This window comes from Phalacrocorax carbo, chromosome 2 (genome assembly GCF_963921805.1).
Source record: "Phalacrocorax carbo chromosome 2, bPhaCar2.1, whole genome shotgun sequence".
In the NCBI taxonomy this organism is placed as follows: Eukaryota; Metazoa; Chordata; class Aves; order Suliformes; family Phalacrocoracidae; genus Phalacrocorax; species Phalacrocorax carbo.
Window position 1 is genome coordinate 67,721,172 of NC_087514.1, and position 24,708 is coordinate 67,745,879.

General features: G+C 38.0%; 1 protein-coding gene across 1 annotated transcript in view; it reads left to right on the plus strand.

The window, feature by feature from the left end:
* The window catches only part of LOC104050918 (dynein axonemal heavy chain 5), a 178,554-nt gene that overhangs the window by 79,369 nt on the left and 74,477 nt on the right, over positions 1–24,708 (plus strand). Inside the window, exons 46-58 of the mRNA XM_064443197.1 lie at positions 1,938–2,155; positions 3,077–3,388; positions 8,455–8,544; positions 8,643–8,879; positions 9,393–9,560; positions 13,522–13,728; positions 14,713–15,042; positions 16,404–16,610; positions 16,697–16,939; positions 17,743–17,897; positions 20,139–20,803; positions 22,054–22,334; positions 22,711–22,926. Coding sequence (XP_064299267.1) covers positions 1,938–2,155; positions 3,077–3,388; positions 8,455–8,544; positions 8,643–8,879; positions 9,393–9,560; positions 13,522–13,728; positions 14,713–15,042; positions 16,404–16,610; positions 16,697–16,939; positions 17,743–17,897; positions 20,139–20,803; positions 22,054–22,334; positions 22,711–22,926 — 3,329 coding nt within the window. The remainder of the gene's footprint in view (positions 1–1,937; positions 2,156–3,076; positions 3,389–8,454; positions 8,545–8,642; positions 8,880–9,392; positions 9,561–13,521; positions 13,729–14,712; positions 15,043–16,403; positions 16,611–16,696; positions 16,940–17,742; positions 17,898–20,138; positions 20,804–22,053; positions 22,335–22,710; positions 22,927–24,708) is intronic.

The following is a 24,708-nucleotide window of genomic DNA, read 5'->3' on the forward strand; positions in this document are numbered from 1 at the left end:
GCCGAGTACAGGGGCACGATCACCTCCCTGTTCCTGCTGGCCACACTATTCCTGATACAAGCCAGGATGCTGTTGGCCTTCTTGCCCACCTGAGCACACTGCTGGCTCATGTTAAGCCAGCTGTCAATCAACACCCCCAGGTCCTTTTCCTCCAGGCAGCTCTCCAGCCACTCTTCCCCAAGCCTGTAGCGTTGCATGGGGTTGTTGTGACCCAAGTGCAGGACCCAGCACTTGGCCTTGTTGAATCTCATACCGTTGGCTCTGGCCCATTGATCCAGCCTGTCCAGGTCCCTCTGCAGAGCCTTCCTACACCCAAACAGATCGACACTCCCACTCAGCTTGGTATCATCTGCAAACTTACTGAGGGTGCCCTCGATCCCCTCATCTAGATCATTGATAAAGATATTAAACAAGACCGGCCCCATCACTGAGCCCCGGGGAACACCGCTTGTGACTGGCTGCCAATGTTGCATGTCAAATCATGAGACCTATATCTGTATAGGAACCATGAAATTTTAATGATTTCAGTCATTATTAAATGTGCCTCTTGTTAGAAGAAGCTCTTTGGTCTGTGAGACACCACAGACTGCTGTTCCCCAAAAATCTCCAGGATCCACTGTGGCATTCTGCTTAGGTGCCTCTTCTCTCCACATGTCCCTGCTATTTTCAGGGGTCATGCAGCTACAATTGACCTAACACTTGGATGGCCAGGGCCTTTCTATGATGTAAGTTGTTGCATGGAGGCAAGAAGATTTCTGTTTTCCTGACTTCCATTTGTCCTACTCATGGACGCTTGGATTTATGAAGAGGTCATGATGGGATTTCAAGTAATGAGGAAAAATCTGTAAAATGCATGACTTCTCTTGGTTGCAATAGAGTCAATATATGCAAATGGAGTGCTCATGCACACACACACACACGTGTGCACATATGCATGGAGATTCAGTGCATGGATCCTGAAATCTCTTTTGCATAACAGTTTTGTTCCAAATGCTGATGAAACCAGCTGAAAGGAGTTTCCATTAACATTGAGAGGCTTGGATTAGATCTCCCCATATGTAATATATGGCATGAGTAAGCGATTGTCCGGGTACCTAAACTGTTTTTGGGAACATTCAGCTCCCTTTAGTTTTAGAGGGAGTCTGCATTGTACTCAATTAGGTTTGTAACTTGGGTTTGTGATTGTTTATTCCATACTTTTGTTGAAAAGGTTTTCAAAGCCAACTAAGGATTATGTTGTCAAGGTTCCTCTAGGATTCATAGGAGTTATCTAGTGCCGTTAGATGATTTCGGAAGTCTCAGTTTGAATGTCGCATCTGCTTTTGGACATACTCTGGGCCTTTTGAATAGTTGATTTAGAAAATATAACTAAAAAGGATCAACTGTAGGCTCAATTCATTGTTGAAGCATGGCTTCTTTTCCTAAGGTGATACATGTATACACTGATGAAATTAAAAATGTAGTTGCTGTTAACTGTTTTCCATGTAAGAAAAACTTCTATATCAGCATGGATTGATGCAGGTACATATTTTTGTTATTTTTGCTTCAGAAAGATACACTGAATTTTGTATATCATTGGGAGCTACTCATTCTCATTAAATAAGTTTAGAAATTACTGGTTTTGTTTACTACCAGTCATGTCAATGTCACTGCATGCAAACATCAAAAGGCAGTTGTGGTTTCCAATTAGAAAAAGGAACAGAACTGCCTGAGGGAGGACACAGACCCACATAGGCTTGCCTATCATAATAGAGCAGACATTTATAGAGGCCTTTTAATAACATTTTTAAATTCCATTTCAGTAAGTGGAGTGAGAAACATTTTTTTTGTATTGGCTTCTGATAAAAATAAACCAAAGATCATTGATGCAAAGAACCATTAAATGGCAGCATGACTTTTTGACATTTCATTTTAAACCATGTTTGTACTTTTTTAAGGTATGATGACTCTAGGCCCAACTGGTGCAGGAAAGACAAAATGTATTAATATTTTGATGAAAGCAATGACAGATTGTGGTGCTCCTCATAAAGAGATGAGAATGAACCCAAAGGCAATCACAGCTTCCCAGATGTTTGGTACCCTTGATGTTGCTACAAATGACTGGACAGATGGTATTTTCTCTACGTTATGGAGAAAAACTTTAAAAGCAAAGAAGGTAATGGATATTGTATCATGATAGTTAATAAGGACATTTAATACTGTTTCTGTAAGATCTCATTACCTGCCATTTATGTGAAATATCTTAGATTATAAAATCAAATGGGAAAATACAGAGTTAGTTTTGCTTTGTGTCTGAATAGCTCAATTTACGCTGGAGTCACAATTACACGTATATGCCACAAAACACTAGGTTTCCCAAGCACTTGTGGTTCCAGAATTAAACTGGAAAAGATTTTGAGGGTTTTGCTTCCTTTGGTTAGCAGGTAGTCCTACCATTCAAATGCAAAAGCAAGGGCTATTCATGTTTTGGTGTGAGGACAGGAAAGGTAATTTTCTCCTGTCTGGTTTTATGTCATTGCGGCTGTATTTCACTAATTGTATCAGAATGTAAGAGGCTTTGCTAAGAAATCAGTATAAGCATTTCCAAATTCTCTTACTGAACCTGCAGATCATGTTTCATGGAATCATAATTACACTTAAATCTTCAGAAGTTTCATTCAGTTCTCACTTGGAAAATGAGAAGCCTTACATGAAATACTTAGCTAACATCCCATGAGGACTGACTGCGTGCCTATGTCTGTGACCGTATTTAATGGGAAATGTTTTCATCTGCCTTGATGGATGCTGGACTGGCTGATGTACTTTTGCAGAAGAAAGGGACAGCTTTGTGCTTAGAACAGCCCAAATTAATTTTTGTCAGTATTCCTTAATATCCTTTTTGGTGTGACACAGGATAACAAAAGAAGGATTAAAATAATTGAGCTAATGATAAAAACTGTAGTTCATGCTGAGCTAATTAGCACCTAATTATGACTCAATATTTATATCCAAGAGTATGTTCCCTGAGATTAAGTAAATATGTATTTTTTGGTCAATGTACATGAAGTTGCATGGGTGTGTTTCACCTTTTTTTTAGGGTGAGCATATCTGGATAGTTTTGGATGGACCTGTTGATGCAATATGGATTGAAAATCTGAACTCTGTTCTGGATGATAATAAGACCCTTACTTTGGCCAATGGAGATCGCATTCCGATGTCCCCCAGCTGCAAAATTATTTTTGAACCTCACAACATTGACAATGCTTCCCCTGCAACAGTTTCTCGTAATGGGATGGTCTTCATGAGTTCTTCAGTGTTAGATTGGAAGCCTATTTTAAGAGCTTGGCTGCAAACACTACCTGTTACCTACTCTGATGTCCTATGGAATTGCTTTAATGCTGTGTTTCAGGTACTTAAGTCAACAACTTGAGAAAAAAAATTATTGTATTTCTTATTCTTTATTCAATGAAGCATTGTTTATTCCTCAGTGCTTTTTCAATTATTTATTTATCTTTGTTTATGTAGTAAAATAAGGATGAAGGATTTAAATGAAAATGGGAGAAAATTTTCTCTAATATTAATGAACAAGTGAAACTACAACAGATGAACAATTTGGATGCTTTATTTTGTCTGCATAGGTTAGGTGACAATGAACTGTTAAATCTGATTATTTTAGAATGTATGTTGGCAAAGCAGATATTTTCTTTGGCTATAATTGTAACTGAAATATTCATTCTTGTTCGGATACATAAAGGGAGTGGATAAGCTTCCTTGTTTTCTTCAAATGTGAAGAAGTCAATTTGGAAAGAAATTAAGCTATATTCACTCTGGTGGAATCTTTCTTGATTTCAGCTGCAACAAGAATGCATTTGGCCCATTATTTATTTTTGAAAGGCATTCTACAGTTCAAATTAATTAAGAGCAGTTCTGTGCTCTCTGGTGTTCTGAAGCTCAGCACACATGACTGGAGTGGAGTCTTCTGTTTTATAATCCATGATTATTGTCGGAAGGAGACTTTTGAGATGGTATCTCTTTGATACATTCCTTAACTAAATTGTGTTCAATCAGTAGATCCAAAGGGAGAATTCTGAATCTTTTTTCCCTCCATTTGGTCTTAGCATACTGAATCATTAAAAAGCTTTCATTAATATTATGGATGGTTGTCCTCAATAGTGGATCTAAAAGCATAATCTCAGTAGTATACTCTGTTGTCAGTGACACTGAAATTCTTATTTTTCCTCTGGAATTTTTAAAAGAAATAGTTATTCCTTTCCAATCTTTCAGTGGTGTTATCTTCTGATTTCCTCAGCATCTGTGGAACAAATGCAACCTCCTTGTAGACCTTGCTTTCCCATTGGCTCTCTCCTGCCAGTTTTTTTGTGTAATTGGTGTTGGATTTCACAGGGGTTTCTCCTGTAATATTTTTCATCATTCCTGGATTTTACACATGCAGATTTTAATGAACTTTGAGTGTCATTTCAGAGATTTTATTTATAAATCATGATAAAAGCAATGATTAATATGGTTTTGGAATGCTTTGAATGTTAACAAATGTCTTCTTACAGATATGTTTCATTTCAGTGCCCATTTACTTTAAAACCAATGTTTAACAAGCTATTCATTTTGTTCTACCTCTAAAACATAATGATATGACATAGTATTTACTGCAGCAGCAAGAGAAACAATTCTGATAATGAATTTTAAAATAGGCTTCCAAAGTAATGTATATGTGGGTCAATTTACTGCTTCTTTGCCACAATTCTATTTATATTTTATGCTACAACTTGCTCTGAAAGCCTAATGACAACACTTAAAATACCCAAGCCTGAAGCAATAGCAATAAAGTCCAGAAAAATATGTATTTTATTAGACTGAGATGAAAATGTAGTGAAATATGAAGTTAGTTCTGTGCTGAAGGCTGCATTTGGAACTACCGAAATGTAAATGAAAGCTGTCACGCTGTCAGTTTTCTTTCATTTTTAATGAGCTGTCTTTTCTTCTGAAATAATAGAAGTGATAACAATGATTTTACAGATGAGGGTAACACTACTTTTGTGTTCAGGTGGCTCTTTTTACAGTAGTTATTTCCCCCCCTGTAAAAAATGGATAAATAAATTCTAAAAGAAAATTTGTGAAATAAGATGGATCAGCAGTGGTAGTCAAGCCCCAAATACAGACCTCAGTGAATTTAATGCTAGTATTAAGAAAAACATGGATATAAGCAGCTTAGAAATATATTATTTTTAGAAGAAAATGAAGGTTAGGCTATAGATGGAAATATAGTAACTATGCCAATCAGTCTTTAAGTATACCTATAGAGACCTTTTGAAGTTAATCTAAATTCAACCAAAATAGATTTAAGACAACTGCTATAGTAATTCCAACTTGCTTACAAGAAACAGTTATTATTTATGCTAACAGAAATAGTGTTTGTCACTGAAAGTCTGCATATTGGATAAAATCATTATTAATAAAGGTACAGCAAGCAGCAATAATGTAGGAGGAAGCACCAGAGAATAATAGCCATGAATCAGTGGAAAGAATGTATTTATTCTTTTCATGTATATTCTAAAATCCACTGTAGGTCATTAGTTTTTATATAAAAGACAGGAGGTAGCCCAAAAGACAAGTAAAAATTTAAAAGAACAAATGGAAAAAAACCCCAAACCACCCTCCAAAAAACAACATTACTTTGAATTGAGCTTATCTTTAAGTTCTTTCTATTTCCACAGGATTTTTTTAAAATGGTGGTTGAGGGGTTGGACTTTCACCCTCCCTTTCCCAGTTCTTTCTTCTCAGCAACTTTTCATGCTTAGAAGTAATTTTAAGTAAATTCCCATCCACATCTAAAGTCTTTACTCTTAAATTTAGAAGCTCTACTGCCAATTTCTTGTCTGTGAATGATGCTGCTACCTATAAGCCACAGAACTGCTTAGCTGATGGAAGTAATTATCAGAGACAGTTTCAAAGAACTGAAATAATTGAAATAATTACCTGAGTATTTAGTTTGTCTGCAAAGTGTGAAACTCAAACTAGTGATGGATGCTATGCAAGTAATGTAAGTTTCAGCATGTCTAGGTATTGTTTAAATGAAAAAAAATCTAGTAATTTTAAAATCACACTCACTTCCCCCCCGCCCCTAAATAACACCTGGTGCCCTGGATCCCTTATTGACCTATTCTGGAAACTTCAGAGAAGCCTTAAAACCATCAGTGTAGTCATATGTGACTTATTCCTCCCTCCACATTAAATCTCACCCTAATCTTATTTAGGTGAAGGCTGCTATTGCCGCTGGAACATGGTGTTAAATATATAATCCGAAGAGTTTCTTGGCTTTAATATTTAAATGCTGGTGTTCAAATTAGTAGTACAAATACTAATAACATTGCATTATTTAATTGTTCTTGCATTTGTGTAACCCCTTTGAGTATGTTGCCAAATTCTTGTCCTAAAGAACATCCTACAGTCCCTTGAGTTCCACAGTGACTGTACTCTCTGTGAAAGGGTCTTTTCTCGTATGAGTTTTTACCACCTGACTTCATTTTGCAGTCTCCTTTTAGGGATAGCAAATTTCTGATCCAAATTCTTTGCAATTTGTGTGTATTTGTCATGGCCCAACTCATTTCTCCAGACCCCCTGTCCAAAAAAAATACCATAATAAGTAGCTAATTCATGCTAATTACTATCTTGATCTTGCATCCTTCTTTCTGCCATGTATTGCTTTAAAATTAGTAGTCATAAGGTATTAGCGTATATGGGCCTGATTGTTTTTTTTTCATAATCTCAAAGATCAAGAATTACAGAAACCTCACTGGAATCATAAGTAGCATAAAACTCATTCTGGTGAAAATTGCACTCTTGGAAATACAGACTACTTTGACTCATTAAATATCTTTATTCTGAGTGTCAATTATTGAACAATTCGCAGTGCCCTGTGAGACATCTAGTCTATTTTACAGATGAAGAAACTGAATGTCAGAGAGATTAAGGTCCAGATTTTAAAGATTTTTCAATTTGAATCTTCCACACTGCTTTCAGTGCCTTAGTTCTACCCATTCCTCGTGGAACCCACAAACCCCCAGTTACTCTCCTGAGCACCCTAGGTACTGCTCAGGGACAAAACATGCATTTTAGAGGCTAAGCCACAAAAAGCAACACACAGAGGTGGAAGCACTTTTGCTAGTCAACAAGGAATAACATAAAAATGGATGTTTTCTAAGCATTCTTCCTCCTGTGTATGCCCACATTCAGACTGTCTTCTTTCTCAGACCACTTAGACATAAGCCCTATTCTAGATTAAGATGCTTAAGTGAGGTTTTTCTCATAATATATATATTTGTTGTGTGTCTTACCGACTATTCTAGTGAGATGGAACTCAGGAGGATGGGTAGGAGTCTTGATTCAGTCTCTATGCCAATAAATACTCAGCATAGAGTACTTACAGAACTTTAGTGGCAGAAAAAGTAAACTGAAAATTGGAACAAAGCTGGTGAGCAAGTGGGCACGCAGCTCACTGATTTTTCAAAAATAGCTAGGTGATGGTTTACATCTTTGGGTGATTGAACGTCTTCATTGTCTTAGCTTTTCACTGAGAGGACATGGGAGTCATAAATGGAAATCCTCCGAAATTACTATCTCCCACAGTGTCCCTGTTGTACTTTTCTTCCCAGAATGAGTAGGCAGTGTTCATTTCCAAAGATTACAAATGGAACCCACGGGGGGGGATTGTATTAAAAATTGTTAAATGAAGGCAAAAGTAGGTTATAATTTACATCACTCTTCTATGGATGGAATTGATATTTTAAAATAATTCTGCAGTGCAAATCTCAGAGAGGACTTTACATTATTTGAAACTTTCTTAAAGATGTTGCAGAACACTTGGCAAAGGCAGGCATGGTAGCCATCACTGTGGAGTAACCTGAGAAGAGTCCAGGTTCCATTAAAATCGATTACAAAATTCCCTTTGGATCCTGCCGGAGTTCTATAGAAAACTGAGAGTATTGGTTTCGAGAGGGAGAGATACATTATGGTGCAGTCAGAACAGATCAGAGGGATAGAAATTTATAGTGGTGAGGTTGTGCATTATATATGTATCATTATAACAATTCTAGTGTTTTTATCTTCCCACTACAAAAATAGCAACGGTAGACTAAAATCTACAGTGGAGAGCAGAAATGGCAGGTCCCTGATGTAACTGAAAAGCAGTCTTCAAATTGTTCTTCAGGAGATTGCTGTATGGGGCTCGTATGAATAATTCTGCTGACTGTGATACATCAAAATTTTTTTTCTAATATGTTACTGTTAGCAAGATTTCAGGGTCTAAGTCTGAGCATATATCATCCCAGAAATGGGGAAAATGTTGTTTGGAATAAAGTTTAGAATGTATTTGGAATTAAGAAATTGGTCTCATCTAAGAATAAATTGTACCATTGAAACTCGTAAATAGATTCTTTAAATTATGTTTTTCCTTTACAGGATGTGATAGATTTTGTTTTCTCTGCTGTGACACCAAAAATGCCAATTTTAGAATGTATGTACATCAAACAAGCTATTGACCTCCTACAGGTAGATATGACTTTCAGTTTTTCCCTCTCTCATTCTCTTATTTATGCTGGGACATTGTTCTAGGAGGGCAGTCGTTACATATTGTGTCTGCTTTGCAGGGTTTATTGTCTGACCGGTATGAGAAGCAGCTCAGTGAGGAACATATTGCTCGCTTGTTCATTTTTGCTGTAATGTGGTCAGCCGGAGCTCTTTTGGAACCAGATGACAGGCTGAAAATGGAGCTGTTCCTACGGAAGCATTCCGCAGTGAAAGAACTTCCAGCTGTGAATGGAGAAGAAACCATGTTTGAATTTGGTATCAATGCCTGTGGCCAGTGGGAGCACTGGTCAAAGAAGGTTCGTATGCTGTGTCATGCTAAGCTTTCTTAATGAGTATAAAAGAAAGATGTATTTGGTAAGAGGCATATTATTTTCTTATTTAAAACCCTGCATAATTTGGTTAGGGAGATTAACCCTACCAAGTGATCAAGAGTTTCTTTTTTGAAAGATATTTTTCTTTCTTTATAAATATCTTTGGCAGATAATAAGAACATACATTTGAAATAGCTTTGGAAGTGAAACAGAGGTGATCTTAGCTTTGTCTGTTGCCCTACTATTTAAGAGCTCCCAGCAAGGAAAAGCTTTCTTTATGTAACAGAGAATACTGGAGTGAAAATATCCCGTTAGTCTAACACCCTTTTAGAAAAGCTTGGCAAGGTACTGATTGATTATAAATGGATGCTTGGCTTTCAGGAAGAAAGTTTTGCTAATGTACATTTTATAAATTACATTTGGTTTTGTGTTCTGATGCAAAGTGATTGTGTGGGCAGATAGAAAGTCTCAAACTTTTTGTGTGTCTTTCGTATACAGGTCCCTGAATATATTTACCCTAAAGATTTGGTACCAGAATATACTTCCATTCTAGTTCCAAATGTAGACAGTGTCCGAACAGACTTTCTGATGGACATTATCATGAGGCAAGGAAAAGCTGTTCTGCTAATTGGGGAACAGGGAACAGCAAAAACAGTTATGGTTAAGGTAGGTGGAATGGAAAAATATATAATATTTTTGTATGATAACATTGCAATAATTGACATTGGCACAAATGTTAAATTGATGTGTAAGAGTAATTTGGCTTTTCTTCAGACTACATACTAGCATTCTTACTGAGGCATTTTACCAGTACTCGCATGGCCTACAAGCAAAAAACTATAAGTGTCTGTATTTTAGTATAAAGGGTGCTTTTAAGCTTTGCTAACCATGGCCACAAGGTCATGTGATAAATGCACTTTTATATGCTTTCTTTTCTTTTGAGAAGTCAAACTGGAGATTTTGCTAAGAAAATGCTGATCCTTGGAGGATTTTTTATTTCCCTGTGCTTTGTCGGTGGTGCCATGTGTGGACTGTCTTTTGCATATCTGCTTTGCACAGACATTGCACAGACTTTCTTCACAAGCCAAACTGAAGAGAAATAAAGAACTTCCTTCTATACTCAGGGTAGTTTTTCAGAGGGTAAATTTATTGTTTATTATCTGCTCTCCTAATTCATTCACTGAAAATGACATACTGTTCTTTCTGTAAAAGAAAATAATAACAAGATTGCTATTAAATTAATAAATACGTGCTTTCCATATTATAAAGTGGTACAGGTTAATCATATGACACTTAAAAAATTAATAACTTACTACAGAAGGGTCGATAATGAAAAGGCTGAACAAACCCAGATGTCATTCCAAACTTGGCATTCCTTATTTGAAAAAATGCAAGCGTAATGGTTTTCAGCACGATGCCTGTGATTTCCAGGGGAATCTGCAGACTCTTTGATCAATGAGAGGCAGCTAAATAAAACTGATCTACTGTTGGGAAAGCTGAATTTGCCCATTCAGGCATCTGTACCTCCAGTGGATGATCTGTAGAGGTCTTGAAATTGAAAATAGCTGAAAAACACTGGCCTAAATTGACCTTTGGCTTTCTTAAAATCTGGAGACATTTTGTGTCCCTCAGCCATGTGCTTTCTGAGCCCTGACATAAAGTGAGTTGTACCAATGCCAACAGCCATTAATACTACTTTTTCATCTTAGCTGTTGATGCCAACATGCATACTGGTGTAATGTCAGCTTCTGTTCCTGGCAGCAGCTGGAGAACTATTTTAGCAAAGTGAAGAGGCGGGGTCTGGGTGGTGCTCTTGATGTTCTGCATACTGGATTTTGGCCAGATACTGGCAACCTTCAGCTGCCATTCCTGTCCCTAAAAATAATTGGAGCTGATTCTTGAGAGTTGCTTACCCCGTGTCTATTCTATAGAGCAGAGTATGTTCCTTACACAAGGGAGCATAATGCCAGTAGATACTTGATCTCACTGAAGGTTAGGAGTAAAAGTTAACGGCCGTCACAACTGATCCCTTCTGCTTTCAACTTCTGTAGAATTTTGCTTTTACTACACTTCATGGAAAAGAAATTTCCAGATATAAGCAGCTGGTTTCATGGTAGTAATCTGAATTCATCTGAAGTAATCTTCAGCATTGAGTAAGGCACCAGTGTATATCAAAATAAAGAACTTACAACAGAGTGTTATTTAAGACCTTTACTCTCTATACTATTAATTAATGAATTGCAAAACTCCCAGAATTTAACGTGAAACTGATATGGTAGAGTTCAAAATTGCAGCCAGAATCTGACAGTTTAAACAAAAAAATAATCCCACTAAATAACCTCTTCTTTTTCATAGTTCTCATTTATGTACCGTGGAGTAATACTGTTACCATGTAAAGATTATGAAATGCCATAATGAATAAATGTGTTTTTTGAATAGTTGTGTATCCATAGTTGTGGTGGGTTGACCTTGGCTAACTGCAAGACCACCACCCAGCTGCTGGTTCCTTCCCCCTCCTCAGCAGGACATGGGTCGAGAGAAGAACAGGGAGATCACGCACCAATTACCATTAAGGGCAAAACAGACTCAACTTGGGGAAAATTAATTTAATTTATTGTTAATTAAAAATGGAATAGAATGGTGAAAAACAAAGACAATATTTAAAACCCTTCCCTCACCTCTCCCTTCTTCCTAGGCTCACCTTCACTCCTTCATCCCCGACTCCTCTACCTCCTCCCACTCTGAGTGGTGCAGGGCAATGGGGAATGGGGGCTGTGGTAAATCCATAACAGCTCCTTTCTGCCACTCCTTCATCCTCACAGTCCCACATGGGGACATGGGGTCCCTTCCACGGGATACAGCCCTTCACAAACTGCTCCAGCATGGGTCCTTTCCCTGGGGCACTGTCCTTCAGGAACAGGCTGCTCCAGTGTGGGTCCCTCATGGGCTACCGTTCCTGCCAGAAAACCTGCTCCTGCATTGGCTCCTCTCCACAGGCCTCTGCCTCCCTCCAGGAGCCTGCTCTGATGTGGGCTCTTCATGTACTACAGCTTCCTTCAGAGCACATCCACCTATTGTGCCGTGGGGACCTCCATGGGCTGCAGGTGGATATCTGCTCCACTGTTAACCTCCATGGGCTGCAGGGGGACAGCCTGCCTCACCATGGTCTTCTCCATGGGCTTCAGGAGAATCTCTCCTGGAGCACCTTCGCCCACTCCCTCTGCTCTCACCTTGGTGTCAGCAGGGCTGTTTCTCTCATGATTTTTCTCACTTCTCTCTCTCAACTGCCAGGCAGCATTTTGCCCTTTGTTACACACACACTAAGGGGCTCTGGTGGGTCTGTTGGAGCCATCTGGAACCAGCTGCATCTGGCATGGGGAAGTCTTGTCCTCTTCTCGCAAGGGGCTGCTCCACAGCCCCCACTGCCAGCACCTGGGCACCTGCACCTGTTACACTGGTTTTGTGCAAACTGTTGGAGCCCCAAGGAGAGATCTGAGCAGTGAGCTGCACCAACCCATCAGCTGTCAAGAGTACTCACCAAAACAGGGCTGTTGCATGTACATTGCATGTGTAGATGGTCATTTGTGTGATGTCCAAGAAAAACTTATTTCTGAAGGGCACCTTTTCTTAAATTGGGATAATTTTATCAACCTTGTAGCAACAAAATTAACAATTTAGCACTATTCACCAAAATATTTTGAGGGGGCTTAGCTGTATATTCCTTTCCATTGTCACATAGGGTGATGTCTCACTGGAGTTGTTCGCAGAGCGCTTAACCAGGTTTATTTTTCTGAGTTACCAAAATGGGAACATTTCTAGTTAACCTCTTATAAAGATAAGAATTTAAATGATATTCAACTTTGTTACTGCAGAAGAGCTAATCTTTAAAAAGAAATAATGTTGGAAGTCTGGAATTTTTAACACTATTTTTATGTCCCAAGACTCTTGCTAAACAAAATATTTCCTGTGCTTTATATATATGCCTAAGCATGACTCCAGGGTTACATCTTTTTCTTTCTGGTTCTGTGATAAAATCTCACTAAATATGAAAAATGGAACTTTGTTGCCTTAGGGCATCAGCAGCAGCTGTGGGAATTGTATGCATTCATAAAACCAAAGGATTCCTTTCTTCATTAAGAAAGGATAAATATCAGTGAACACAATGCAGCTGGGTTTGATTTTACACTACCATTCCTTTATACTGCCTTCGTTGTAAGATACGGTGCTGCAGTGTAAATGTGAAAAAGGATTTAATTTTTCACTTGTTCCTTGCAGACTGCTGTAACAGACCATCACTAACAGCTTGAATTTAGAAAAGCCCTAACAACTGCTAATGCAAAGTTTATTTGCATCCTGAGTTGCAACATCTACTTGTAACACTTCGTGAGGTCTGTTAAAAGCTTATACATTTTAATACTTAGGAAGTTTATGCAAAACATTAACGGAGAGGTTGGAGATGGTACATGTATCTTAAATAAACTGCTGTTTGACATTTTGAAGTTAATAGCAGGGCTGAGATTTTGTACATGTCTGGTTTTTGCAGGGCTGCTGAGCATCTGTGTCTCCTTTTGGCTGAATTCATCTAGAGTTACCGGTGCACTTTACTTAAAATTGGTTTATCTTGCAGGATTACACACGCAAATATGATCCTGATGTTCACCTGACCAAATGCCTAAACTTTTCTTCTGCAACTCTGCCAAATATGTTCCAAAGGAGCATAGAAAGTTACATAGATAAAAGAATGGGCACCACATATGGTCCTCCGGCAGGGAAAAAATTGACTGTCTTTATTGATGACATCAACATGCCTGTGATTAATGAATGGGGTGATCAGGTAAATGGAAAACGTTAACATTTGGGAATTGGGGGTCTTACCATTGCTGCTGATGGAAATGCTGGTCTGTGGGTTGCAAAAATAGGGAAGTTTAGGAAAAAGTTATCATAGTATGGACAAGACCAAGTACGTCCACTAAAAGCAATTTCCCCAAGCCAGTTTTTGCCAGGAGTGATAAGGTGTCAGTCCTAAAAGATTATGGTCAGCATCAAGCCACTTAGTGCAATCATTGTAGCTTTTAAGCCTTTTGTTTTGGTTATATACAGAGCTTGCAGAATTTCCAAACTAGCTGTACTAAGAACCAGTCTGGGAAAGGAAGCATGCAAATCAAAGAAGCAGTCAGAGACTTTTTCCTTCCATCTGCTCTGGACTTTAAAGTACAGTTATTATTAGGTGAAATCTAACATCACAGTTGACATCCAAGGCTAGTGAGATGCCTTGAGATATTGATAAATGAATACCTATAGACTTATCTCAGAAAATCTGACTTAAATTCAAAAAAATTACTGCTGAGAAAAAGTAATTTTGCTGCTCCCAGTGTAGCTCTAATCCTGTTCCATCGCTGACTCTATACAAGTGAATGTGTGACTATAGTTCGTGCTAAACTGACCGTTCTTTGTCACTAAGTGCTTCTGTCAATCTTAATATATAGTCTGGCTTGAAACGTTAAAGTGCTGAATTTTCTTAGATTGATATTATGGAAGTCTAGTTGAATGTCTGGCCTCATGTCCACAGCTACTTAGCACATGAAGCTTACATGCAGCCAATCCACTGCATTAGAGCGCTTGGTACCATGTTGTACAGCTTTTTAAATTGCTGAAGTATCCAGCAGAATACCTGAAATTAAGAAAGATAAGAGATGTCTTTTCTTCTGTCCACTAATTTGTTATACTGGAGATTTTCTCTTCCCTTTTTTAAAGTTGAGAACCCTGAAATACTTAACTGCTCGGGTTTTTTTTCTTTTTTTTTTTTTTCAACAACTAGATCACCAATGAGATTGTAAGACAGCTGATGGAACAGAAAGGTTTCTACAATTTGGAGAAGCCAGGAGAATTCACAAATGTGGTTGACACCCAATTTGTAGCTGCTATGATTCACCCTGGGGGAGGTCGAAACGACATCCCACAGCGCCTGAAACGCCAGTTCACCATCTACAACTGCACACTGCCTTCCAGTTCCTCTATTGATAGAATATTTCAAACAATAGCTGAAGGCTATTTCTGTGAACAACGAGGTTTCCCTGAAGAAATATGTAAACTGGCTTCAGCATTAGTATCTACAACTCGAAAGGTTTGGCAGACAACAAAAGCGAAGGTATAATTACATTTGTTAAGAAGCCTTTGAAATATCTGTACTATGACAAAGCAACCAGACCCAGGTCTTTTGTACTGTCGTGTGCGTTCACTCTTCATAATGGGAAGCTGTGACCTGTGTGTATAACTACTGGCTGATGCCTGTGTTCTGAATTTGTAGCTATCAGCACCTAGTTAGCTGACTAAAATCATAACCATATACAGTGCCTTCTATAGCTAATCTAAGAATTACATTATGTAAGTATAATATAGTCAGCATAGCTGATAGGAAGATTTAGAGGTCTTCTGGTTGAGAAAATATCAAGGGCATAAGGAATCATAAATTAAAAATAAGATAGGAATATTCTGTAAAAATGTTTGGGATTGTGAGAAACTTTAAAGATCTGAATTAAAGGAAAGAATTCAAATTTGGCAGAGAGGGAACCAGTTCAAATCAAATGAAATATGGTATTTAGTAAATACCAAATATTTTCTTCTTCCATTTCAAACAGATTGTAAAAATGTTTAACTGCAATTCCTAAACAAATGTTGCTTTGAAATAGAAAATAAAATTTATGTGTAGAATGAAATTTTAAAAGTTAAGAGTGAAATTACAGCATAGAAATATGTGCCAGATTTGATCTTCTAATGAAGAAAGTGGAGGAGGGTGGTAGAAAGATAGGGATATGCAGGGATTTGATAAATGATATTTTCTAGTCCAAAAAATGTTGGTCAGAATTTCCCAAACAACTCAACTGTAGACATAAATTTGGCTTACACAGAGATATAGAGTGTGTTCTATTGAAACTATTGTCCAGTCAACTATTGACCAGTATATTCAACAGAAATGGTGCTTGTTACTGCTAATTAACTGCCTATAGAGAAAATACAGCTTTTGCTAAGTTGTTAATTTTTTCAAATCCTCTTTTCTCGTTTTTCCACTCTCATTTGTTTTCTTTTTCTCATCTACTTTTCCTCATGAACTTTTCCTCACATGTTCTTGGAAAGGACAAAAGGCAGTGACAGAGATGAATGGGAAGAAAGGGCAGGAGCAACACCACAGGTTAAGCAATACTGACATTTTAATGTGGCCTTTAATGCCATCATTAACTAACCTGTCTTGGCTACCCTTCAGTCTATGCTTGTGGGACTTGAAAGATCCAAAGAAACTTGAGTTAAATCTATGTGAAGTTAAAGAGCTGGTCATTGCTACTGTCATTTCTTCATTTTTACTGTTACCTCTTAAATGCCAAGCATGTATTTCTGCTTTAATGCAATATTGATTTTGAAGTCTGTGAAAAATTCCATATTTATTTAACACTAGATAAAAAAATATTTTTATTTAGTAGTTATCTGAATATAGCTTACGACATTGTTTTGTAGATGTTGCCAACTCCAGCTAAATTTCATTACATCTTTAATTTACGAGACCTCAGTCGTATTTGGCAAGGAATACTTACAGTTACTTCTGAAGTCTGCCAGAGCATCAGTGTTTTGGTAGCCTTGTTCCAGCATGAATGCAGACGTGTTATTGCAGACAGGTTCATCAGCCAAAGTGATAAAGACTGGTTTGAAGATATGATGAAAAAGGTAGGCAAATAGTGTTCCAGTATTTGCCACAGAAAGAGGTCAATGAAATGTTCTGTTACTAAGCAGTCCTTAATGTGTTGTTGTAGATTGCTACTGCAGAACATAGTCAAAATCTATTTGAAGATAAATCCACAGAATTATACTTTGTGGATTTCTTGCGTGATGTCCCAGAAGCTACTGGAGATGAACCTGATGATGCAGAGTTGAAGGCTCCTAAAATTTACGAGCCTATCCCATCTTTGGATTATTTGGCTGGAAGATTACAGATGTTCATGCAACAGTACAATGAAACCATCAGAGGATCAAAGATGGATTTAGTATTTTTCAAGGTATTAGTGCCTGTAATTATATTAATACAGAAAATGTCAGGTCTTTTGCACTTACTGATAAATGGATCTTGTACATTTCTATCAAATTATTTTGGAGATAGCCCAGAATGGCTAGCCCTGTATCCAGCAAGCCTTATAAATAAACCCTATAAAGCCATGCTGCTCTCTCCTGGCTGCCTTTGCTCTCACAAATTATTCCATCTCTTTGCAGTTCCCCAAAGCACAACTGATTTGTTTCTTCAGTGTGCATTGTGAATGTCATCTTCTATCTCTAAAGTTACTTCCTTCTCAAAGGTCTCTTGATGCATGATGCTTTCTTCAGCTTTAAACTGGGGGGTTTGTTAAACTTTCAGGGCATTCCAGATTAATTCTTGCTTTAAGATAAATACAGCAGTAGAACAAGAAATATCTGTAGTGTACTTGTGTTTTACTTTTGGCAGCCTATTTAGAGAGCCTGCAAATAGCTCAACTAAAAGGTTGGGGGAGGGTGATAATCCACATCCTTTCTGCTTTTCCTTCTGTCCCCTAAGGGACATGCCCTCAGCTCTGCCAAGTACGAACACTGCATCTGACATTGCTTTGTATGAGCTTGATAGAAGGACATTTCTCTTGGGCTAGCCCTACTGCCCACTGAAGTCAGGGGGAAATCTTGTTGATTTTGGTGAGTACAGGACTGAGTCTTTGGCATAGGCTCCAGAGAAGTCATCTAGCTGTTGAGAGGCAGTTGCTTGGTGATGTGCTTCTAGCTGATACATGTTATATTATTTTTACATCTTTTTATTCCTTTTTCTCTCAATGCACAGGATGCAATCATCCATTTGATTAAAATATCACGGATTATTCGTACTCCACAAGGAAATGCATTGTTGGTGGGTGTGGGTGGATCTGGAAAACAGAGTCTGACCAGACTAGCGTCATATATTGCTGGATATGAGAGCTTTCAGATTACTTTAACAAGGTAACATAGTGCAGTGTACAAAGACATTTGCTCCTTAATTTGCCATAGAAATTAACATCTCACAATCAACTTAAAGAAATGCAAATGTGTCAAACATTTTATCCCTCATTGTAAACTACATTTTCAATCAAAAGCATCTGTGCAAATGCACAGTCTACAGATGACAGATCCTGGGTCTTTGTTTTGCTGCCTTTATGCTATTGACAAGAAATCTGTCTTTCCTTCAGCCTTTGAGTCTGCAGTGCACCCTTGTGAAATCCCACCAAAATACCATTTTGCACTAAAGATAACATGGAATATTCTGATGGTGTATTCTTGCATAGTGGGCAAATGCTGATGGCCAGGGGAAATACTAACTTTTTCTATAGATGCTTAAGTAACACAGACTGTGTTATTACAGCTGCTATCTACAGCTTAATAATACATAGTGCTGGAATTTAGTAATTTGTAGAAATTTGAAGTGACTGGGAGTAACTACTGCCTTCCATCTGTTTCATTTTTGACATAGGGTTTCCAGGGGTAAGCAGTGGAGGCCAGCAGTGTGTATTTCACTCTGCAAACTACTCAACAGTGAGAAGTCTTCCTTAGAGAGATAAATCAAGACTTTGAACTATGTTATGAGGTTTCTAATGAAAGGAAAGAGAAAGAAAGAAATATCACAGCCTCTTCCTGTGTCCCAGACGCAGAAGGAAGGAACAGTGGGAACAAAAAAAAGCAAGAAAGAAAAATGTGTAGAGTCACAGAATAAAGTCCCTAGACTTGCAAGATTCAAAATGCACTAAGAAGGCAAATAAATATCTCAGTCACTTAGGAGACGTGCATTTGATGCAGCTAACTAGAGGTGGGCTAAAAGGAGGTAGCTGAAAGTGTGTATTTACAAAGCGGATAGTCATCTTGTGTGGCTTGCCACAGGAGGCTATGGAGGAAGACAGTATCAGCAGGTTCATAAATGGATACCAAGAGGACAAGATGGACATACCTTCTAAAAGTCCTAATACAAGGGAATGAGGATGGAGGGGAGAAGAAAGAAATGAGCAGTAAGAGTGGGTGCTGGCTCGTGTTTTCTAAGTAGCATTTCCCATTGCTGGGGTTAAGAGTATTGAGCTAGATGGCCTGCTATTCTGGTTGGATAGCAGTTGGCTGGACTCAATGATCTTAAGGGTCTTTTCCAGCCTAAATGATTCTATGGTTCTGACTCAGTAGAGAAATTCTTACATTCTTATCAGAATATCACAAATCACTGTAACTGTAATAACAGTAGCTGACACATGCAAACTGAAGAGTTAAATTGTTTTGCAAGTTCTGTAGTGCTTGCGTTAGGGATATTTATAGACCAGTGGTAAGATGGAGCTGGAAGAGAACTGGAGAATTTTCTGTATGGTATATTTAATTTCAAAATAGAGTATTCTTTTCAAATACTGAAGAATGGGACATGTGTGCATTGCAAATATTACTTATGACTTTGAAGAGACTCTTGGAAATAATAAACTGGTTTCAAAGAAAAGGGGTTCTTCAGCTTTAATTGGCTAAGGAAATGAGGGACAATATCTGCCATTTTATTAACCTTAATTTACTTCACTTGATATTGTATAATCTGAAATCTGTAGTTGAATTTGCATGGACTTCATCTGAATCTTACTTGTATACACCAGCTGTAAGAGGTGTAATAAAAAAACAGTCACGGTCTCTATTTGCAGCAGAATTAACCAGCCCAAATGATAATTTTCAAACATCGTTTCTGGGGCTTGATTTCAGTTAAACCAAATAACACAGTAAAAACCTCAGTCTTGGTTATTTTTGTCTCTTTGTGATTTCCTTTGACCTGCTCTCAGTATCTTCAAAGGATAATCTAGCTGTATGTACGTAATGGCTCCAGGTATCAGAACCTACTTGACAACTTAATCCAGTTGTAGTAACCTTCAGTTTAATAAAGAGTTTACATCCACAGACTGTAGGGAAGCAAAACAGCAAACTTACCTTAGATGAAGTATTGCTCTTACCATCTTTTTTTCCAGCATTTTATTCTATTGATTTCACGTCCTCTCCTGTGATTTATGGTACTGATCATTCACTTTGGGAAAATGTTTAAGAAAAAAACCCTGAAAAAATTAAACCAGGAGATATGGTATTAATTTCTTATGTAGTTCTTTTCTTGCCTTAAGGAAGCTGAGCCAGATGATAGATATTTCCTAAAATGATCTGTAATTTTTGTTCTTTTTCTTTAATCCTTTTCTATCCCAGAACATATGCCACCAATAACCTTTTGGATGATCTGAAAATCTTGTACCGCACTGCTGGGCAGAAAGGAAAGGGCATTGTCTTTATATTCACAGACAATGAAATCAGAGACGAATCTTTTCTTGAGTACATGAACAATGTTTTGGCTTCAGGTGAAGTCTCAAATCTTTTTGCACGAGATGAAATAGGTGAAATCACACAAGACCTGATACCAGCAATGAAGAGGGAGTATCCAAGGCGTACTCCTACTGGTGAAAATCTTTATAATTACTTTCTTGCTCGAGTTCGTAATAACCTGCATGTCGTTCTTTGTTTCTCTCCTGTTGGGGAAAAATTCAGAACACGTGCACTCAAATTTCCAGGTCTGATTTCAGGCTGTACCATGGACTGGTTCCAGCGCTGGCCTAAAGATGCTCTTGTAGCAGTTGCACAGCATTTTTTAGTTTCCTACCATATTGAGTGCACAGATGAAGTGAAACAGAGTGTTGTTAACACCATGGGAACATTTCAAGATATCGTAGCTGAAAAATGTGTTGAATACTTTGAACGATATAGGCGGCGGACATTTGTGACTCCGAAATCTTACCTGTCCTTCATTGGAGGCTACAAAGCTATTTACAAAGAGAAGTTTGCCAGTGTTGGAAGTTTGTCTGAACGCATGAGAACAGGTACTGTAAAATCTGTTTGATTTTTGTTTGTTTGTTTTTAAAGAGGTGAGAAGAATCTGAGTTAAAGAATGTTAAAGTATGGATTTAAATTGTGAGCTCACTTTCATTTGGAAGCCGACACATATGTTTTCAGCTGTGTTGTGTGTGATTACAAATATGCGGAGGTTTTGTTTCAATGAACTTTGTGCATGTTTCAGGTGGCAGATTAATTTTGAAAATAGTATTAGTTAGCAGTTAAGATACCTGAAACTCCTGCTTTGACATGTATGCATACCAAGGAACTACTGAGATCCTAGTTTTCACATTTAATCATGCTAAAAGTAAATCTCAGGGAAGGTAAGTAAATGTTCAGATTCAATCACTGTGAAGAATCTTTTAAAGAAACAGTTATATGCCAAATGTAAAATTTCCAAAATATTGTAGTGCACAAGGTCATAAACAGTATACAATTAAAGAGTTTCTGAAACTGAATGCTGTTTGGAGGTGAATGTGAACTTAAACCGTTTCTTCTCCCACTGTTGCCAGTTGCAGAACGGAGCTATGGACACATATCTCCATAGGCAGAGGGTGGCTGGGTGCCTGGAAGGAACATATGTGGGTTTTTTTGAGGGTTAGAAAGATTTACATGATGCGTTTGCATTTAGATGCATGCATTTACATATAAGGATTTTTATACTTATAGCTTTTCTGGGTGATTTTCTCATCACTTCATAAGAATGTTGGAACATTGCATTGCTCAAGAATCTTTAATTTCTTTTACCCCATTTCATCTGGACGTTCAAGTAATGTTGAATTTAGAAGCTCGGCCTAGTCTCCTTGTGTCTTCACTTGTATTGCTCAGGATGCCAGGTTCCTCCTCTTTGTTTTGTACAGAGGGTACACTCTGGTACTTCTTACGGCCTCATGAATTTCTGAAATTGCACACATAATTCTTAAGAGTGCCATTCACAAAACTAATGCTTTTCACTACATGTGCTTAATATTTAGTGTCCTTCTCATATATAAGAATACAAACAAGTGATCAAGTGACAGATTCTGAAGACTTTTACCCATTTAAAAAAAAAAAAGCTTTAAATAGCAAATGGATAATGGATATTACCCCTGCTTAATTCTGGTGATCAGTAAAAAGGATCACTCACTGGGGTTCCTAAATATGAATCTGAGTGGCTTATTTTAAGTACCCAGATTGCTTCACTGAGGTTTCTCTCAATAGGTCTTCCTATTGCTAAAATGAAGTTTGTTCAACACAGGTCTTGCAAAACTGATGGAAGCTGAGGTTTCAGTAAATCAGCTCTCCAAAGAGTTGGTGATGAAGGAGAAAGATTTGGCTGTAGCTTCAAAAAGAGCTGATGAAGTTTTATTGGAAGTAACTATGAAAGCCCAAGCTGCCGAACAGGTGAAAATGCAGGTGCAAAAGGTAAAAGACAAAGCTCAGGCCATTGTGGATGACATTGCCATTGACAAAGCAGCAGCAGAAGAGAAGCTTGAAGCTGCAAGACCTGCACTGGAAGAAGCTGAGGCAGCCCTGCAGGTCAGAATCAAAGATATTCTGAACGTGCATGTAGTTAATGATTGCTGTTTGTAATAATATGGCTTATGCTTCTGATTTAAAATAAAAAAAAACACAAAACCAAACAAACATATCAAAAGGACTAGCACTGACCTGTTAATCCTTGTAGGAAAAAACCTGAAAACTGAGGCAGTGGAGAGGTAAGATGGGCAGTACCCCCTCTATTCACAGGTAATAAAGCAGTCATTGAGTGGTACTAAGGGCTTTCTGCAGTACTTCTTCTGGGTGACCGGCAAAACTGCAGCAATTGCATTACACATACAGTCTTCCCAAAAACTATCTCTATCATCAGGTGATTGCTTAAATAAATGGATTATTTTCTTTTTTAATTTTTCAGACAATAAAACCTTCTGACATTGCAACTGTTCGCAAGCTGGGTAAACCTCCTCACTTGATAATGCGAATTATGGATTGTGTGCTACTTTTATTCCAAAGAAAAATAGACTCAGTAACACCTGATCAAGAACGCTCATGTGTGAAGCCATCATGGACTGAGGCTCTGAAGCTAATGAATAATTCAGGATTTCTTAGCATGTTGCTTACTTTCCAGAAGGTAGGAAGTTAATAGTGGCACTCTTACTCCTGTAACTACTTTTAGAGACAATTTGAAAGTGTCTTCTGCCTTCAAAGACAGTTTGAAACAGATGAGGCTTTTGTATACCTATAGTTGTGACTGTATTCCTCTCCATTTTCATGGTTCGTTATTTCAGTAAACTTTCTCCTGGGTGACACAGTTTTGATGGCAGAGACAAGCATCCCAAGCGCTAGATCAGGTCTTGAGAAGCTTAGTGTTCTCTTTATTCAGGCAGTTCCTGCTTCTCAGTAGGAATTTGCCTTAAAAGGACTCACTGTTCGTTTTTCAAATGGCTCACCATCTCCAGTGCTACCAGGCCTGTTTGCATATAAGGCACTCTAAAACTCTGTGTCCAAAATTGTTTGGTGAGGAGCTAGGAGGAAATACAGAAGAAAATGAGCTTCCTGTCAGGAAAACTACTGAGATATTTGGGAATTTTCAGGGTTTTTTCACTAGAAAAGTAGTGAAATGCAGAATGAACTAAGAACCTTAGTATCAACTGTAAGAAAAATAAAACCAAACACAGGTTTTTATTTCTGTCAGGACAGAAATTTGTCCAGTTTACAGCAAGATTCACTGGACTGTGAGACAAGGGAAATTTCTCTGCAGGGAAGAGAAGAAAAATGTCACAGGTAGCTGGACCAGAAAAAGAGCCAGGCAGGGCTATGGAATGGCAGAATCATGGCCCAGCCTTAGAATCCAGAAACCAAGGAGGTTTTGGCAAAACCTGGGTTTTCTGCAATGTTGCAGAACATACTCTTTCACTTGTACACTGATTTTTTAAATCTGCTTCAGCTGTGCATTTTGCTGATGCCTTTTCTAAGCTACTGGAGTGTTTTTGTTGTGCAGATGGGGCTTGAAACCATGATTCTCACTATCCCCAGAAGCCATTTCTCCCAGTGAGCTATACTGACAAGGCACCATGTGGCAAGTTTGCACTGCCTCCGTAGACAGTCTCTTCCTGTGGTTGTCCATCTGGTCACTTTTCCGAGTGCTATCTTCACTAAACAGAAAGAGGAAATAAGTTTACAGATAATGGGGACTAATTATGCACTCCTTAATCTTTTCTCTAATGAGGATTCCAGTCTGGGCACTTATTAATAGTGTATGTGTTCCTGCTGGTAGTTTGCAACACATTTAACTTTACTCAGAGGAGTCAGAACAACCTCTGTGCGACCGAGTTCTTGCAGGAAGTCATACTGATGAATGTGGTGAAGAACACTAGATAACTTTTGTCTCTGATGAGGTCCTCCTGCCTCATTTCTTGTTTCTAAGATTGAGTATATATGAGAAGAAAGCTCATTGTGTCTGGAGTTCTGAGTAGACTACACTGCTTACTTGTTTGTGAGATTTTTGTTCTTTCCTAATTTTTTTTAGGCAAGAAAGATTAGTGGATGAAATTGTTCCTTTGGTTTAAAATTCATTACCTAGAAGGAAAAGCATGACATTTTCCAAGCTCTTGAACAGAAATTTAGGCCTCTGCTGATTGGTCTTTGCTTTTTACCTTTGCCAGCTTGCTAGCTCATAACTCTGAGTAGGATAATGAAAAAGTCAAAAAGTTTGTCCGGCACTTCTTTACATTTTAGCAAATGCTCACAGTGAAAACATCTCCATGGCTGATCTTAGGAATAATATAATGAATGTCTTTGTTATTATAGTAGCTAAGGATCAGACAAGTACAAGACAGTCCTTTCTGCTATGCAGAAAAGCAGGAAAAGGGTATATTGCCTGACAGTATGAATGGAGGATGATTTTTAAATG